The sequence below is a fragment of the Nerophis lumbriciformis genome, linkage group LG03 (genome assembly GCF_033978685.3).
Source record: "Nerophis lumbriciformis linkage group LG03, RoL_Nlum_v2.1, whole genome shotgun sequence".
NCBI lineage: Eukaryota > Metazoa > Chordata > Actinopteri > Syngnathiformes > Syngnathidae > Nerophis > Nerophis lumbriciformis.
In genome coordinates this window covers 62,930,001-62,932,500 of record NC_084550.2, presented here as the reverse complement: position 1 = coordinate 62,932,500, position 2,500 = coordinate 62,930,001, and the positions used below count along the sequence as shown (strand labels likewise).

The window sequence follows — 2,500 nt, the reverse complement described above, 5'->3', positions numbered from 1 at the left end:
AAGTGGTTAGTCAGAATACACACAGACACACACACACACACACATACTGTATGTAGTCAACATGTGGTTAGTCAGAACACACACACACACACACACACACACATAGTGTATGTAGTCAACATGTAGTTAGTCAGAATACACACACACACACATAGTGTATGTAGTCAACATGTGGTTAGTCAGAATACACACACACACACATAGTGTATGTAGTCAACATGTAGTTAGTCAGAATACACACACACACGCATAGTGTATGTAGTCAACATGTGGTTAGTCAGAATACACACAGACACACACACACACACATACTGTATGTAGTCAACATGTGGCGTGCAGAAGATGCAGTCAAGATGTTTACACTCTTGATTGGGTGTGTAAAAAAGAGCCTGATTGAGAATGTGTGGAAGAAAGTGATGACATCACATCCTGACACGTCACAGTCCAAATAGGTGATGACATCACATCCTGACACGTCACAGTCCAAATAGGTGATGACATCACATCCTGACACATCACAGTCCAAATAGGTGATGACATCACACCCTGACACGTCACAGTCCAAATAGGTGATGACATCACATCCTGACACATCACAGTCCAAATAGGTGATGACATCACATCCTGACACGTCACAGTCCAAATAGGTGATGACATCACATCCTGACACATCACAGTCCAAATAGGTGATGACATCACACCCTGACACGTCACAGTCCAAATAGGTGATGACATCACATCCTGACACGTCACAGTCCAAATAGGTGATGACATCACATCCTGACACATCACAGTCCAAATAGGTGATGACATCACATCCTGACACGTCACAGTCCAAATAGGTGATGACATCACATCCTGACACGTCACGGTCCAAATAGGTGATGACATCACATCCTGACACATCACAGTCCAAATAGGTGATGACATCACATCCTGACACGTCACAGTCCAAATAGGTGATGACATCACATCCTGACACGTCACGGTCCAAATAGATGATGACATCACATCCTGACACGTCACAGTCCAAACATGCCATCACTTTCACAATCTCACAGGTCCATCCGAAGACCGTCGGTTTTGCCTTCCGTAGTGGGTTAAGTGTAAGGTTTCTCATCCCATTTCATTGTGTTGTGCAGAGTCTCCTCTCCAGTTCTTTGTCAACCACGGCAGCAGTCCAAACGTCACAGCCTACGGTCCTGGTCTCTGCTATGGCGTCGCCAACAAGACGGCCGCCTTCACCGTCAACACGGAGGACGCCTCAGAAGGTGCGGGAGGACATAAAACTAATAAATGTTTCAAAACCTTTCCGTCCAAATATTAGCATGTGCTGAAACCTAAGTAAAAAGTTGAGTTCATCCAAAGTCCTAATAGTACAGTTGTAAATGTTCCAAGTGGTGTCCCACGGGGATCTATGCTAGTGCTATTGCTAATTTGTCTGTTCCTCTCACAAGGTTTCCCTTAGAACATCCAGTTTCTGAGAGAGAGACAGAGGCATATATATCTATATAGATATATATACATATCTGTATATATTTGTGTGTGTATATATATATATACAGTAATATGTGTGTGTGTGTGTGTGTATATATACACACACATATATATATATATATATATGTGTGTGTGTATATATATTTGTATATATAGGTGTATATTTGTGTATATATATTTATATATTTGTGTATATATATATATTTGTATATATATACATATATTTGTGTTTATATATTTGTATGTATATTTATATATATACATATATATATATGTGTATATATCTATATAGATAAATATCTATATAGATATATACATATCTGTGTATATATTTGTGTGTGTGTGTGTGTGTGTGTGTGTATATATATATACAGTAATATGTGTATATATACACACAGATATATATATGTGTGTGTGTGTGTGTGTGTGTGTGTGTGTGTATATATATATATATATATATATATATATATGTATGTATATATATATATGTGTATATATATATATGTATATATATATGTATGTATATATATATATATATATATATGTATATATATATGTATGTATGTATATATATATATATATATATACAGTGGGGCAAAAATGTATTTAGTCAGCCACCAATTGTGCAAGTTCTCCCACTTAAAATGATGACAGAGGTCTGTACACTTCACATAGGTACACTTCAACTGTGAGAGACAGAATGTGAAAAAAAAATCCAGGAATTCACATTGTAGGATTTTTAAATAATTTATTTGTAAATTATGGTGGAAAATAAGTATTTGGTCAATAACAAAAATTCAACTCAATACTTTGTAATATAACCTTTGTTGGCAATAACAGAGGTCAAACGATTACTATAGGTCTTTACCAGGTTTGCACACACAGTAGCTGGTATTTTGGCCCATTCCTCCACGCAGATCTTCTCGAGAGCAGTGATGTTTTGGGGCTGTCGCCGAGCAATACGGAATTTCAACTCCCTCCACAGATTTTCTATGGGGTTGAG

At 37.3% G+C, this 2,500-nt stretch overlaps 1 protein-coding gene across 2 annotated transcripts in view; it reads left to right on the top strand.

Annotated features, from left to right (window-relative positions):
- The window catches only part of flnba (filamin B a), a 181,127-nt gene that overhangs the window by 140,809 nt on the left and 37,818 nt on the right, over nucleotides 1–2,500 (top strand). For both annotated transcript variants that reach the window (XM_061940924.2, XM_061940917.2), the window contains exon 36: nucleotides 1,143–1,271. In XM_061940924.2, the coding sequence (XP_061796908.2) occupies nucleotides 1,143–1,271 (129 nt within the window). The remainder of the gene's footprint in view (nucleotides 1–1,142; nucleotides 1,272–2,500) is intronic.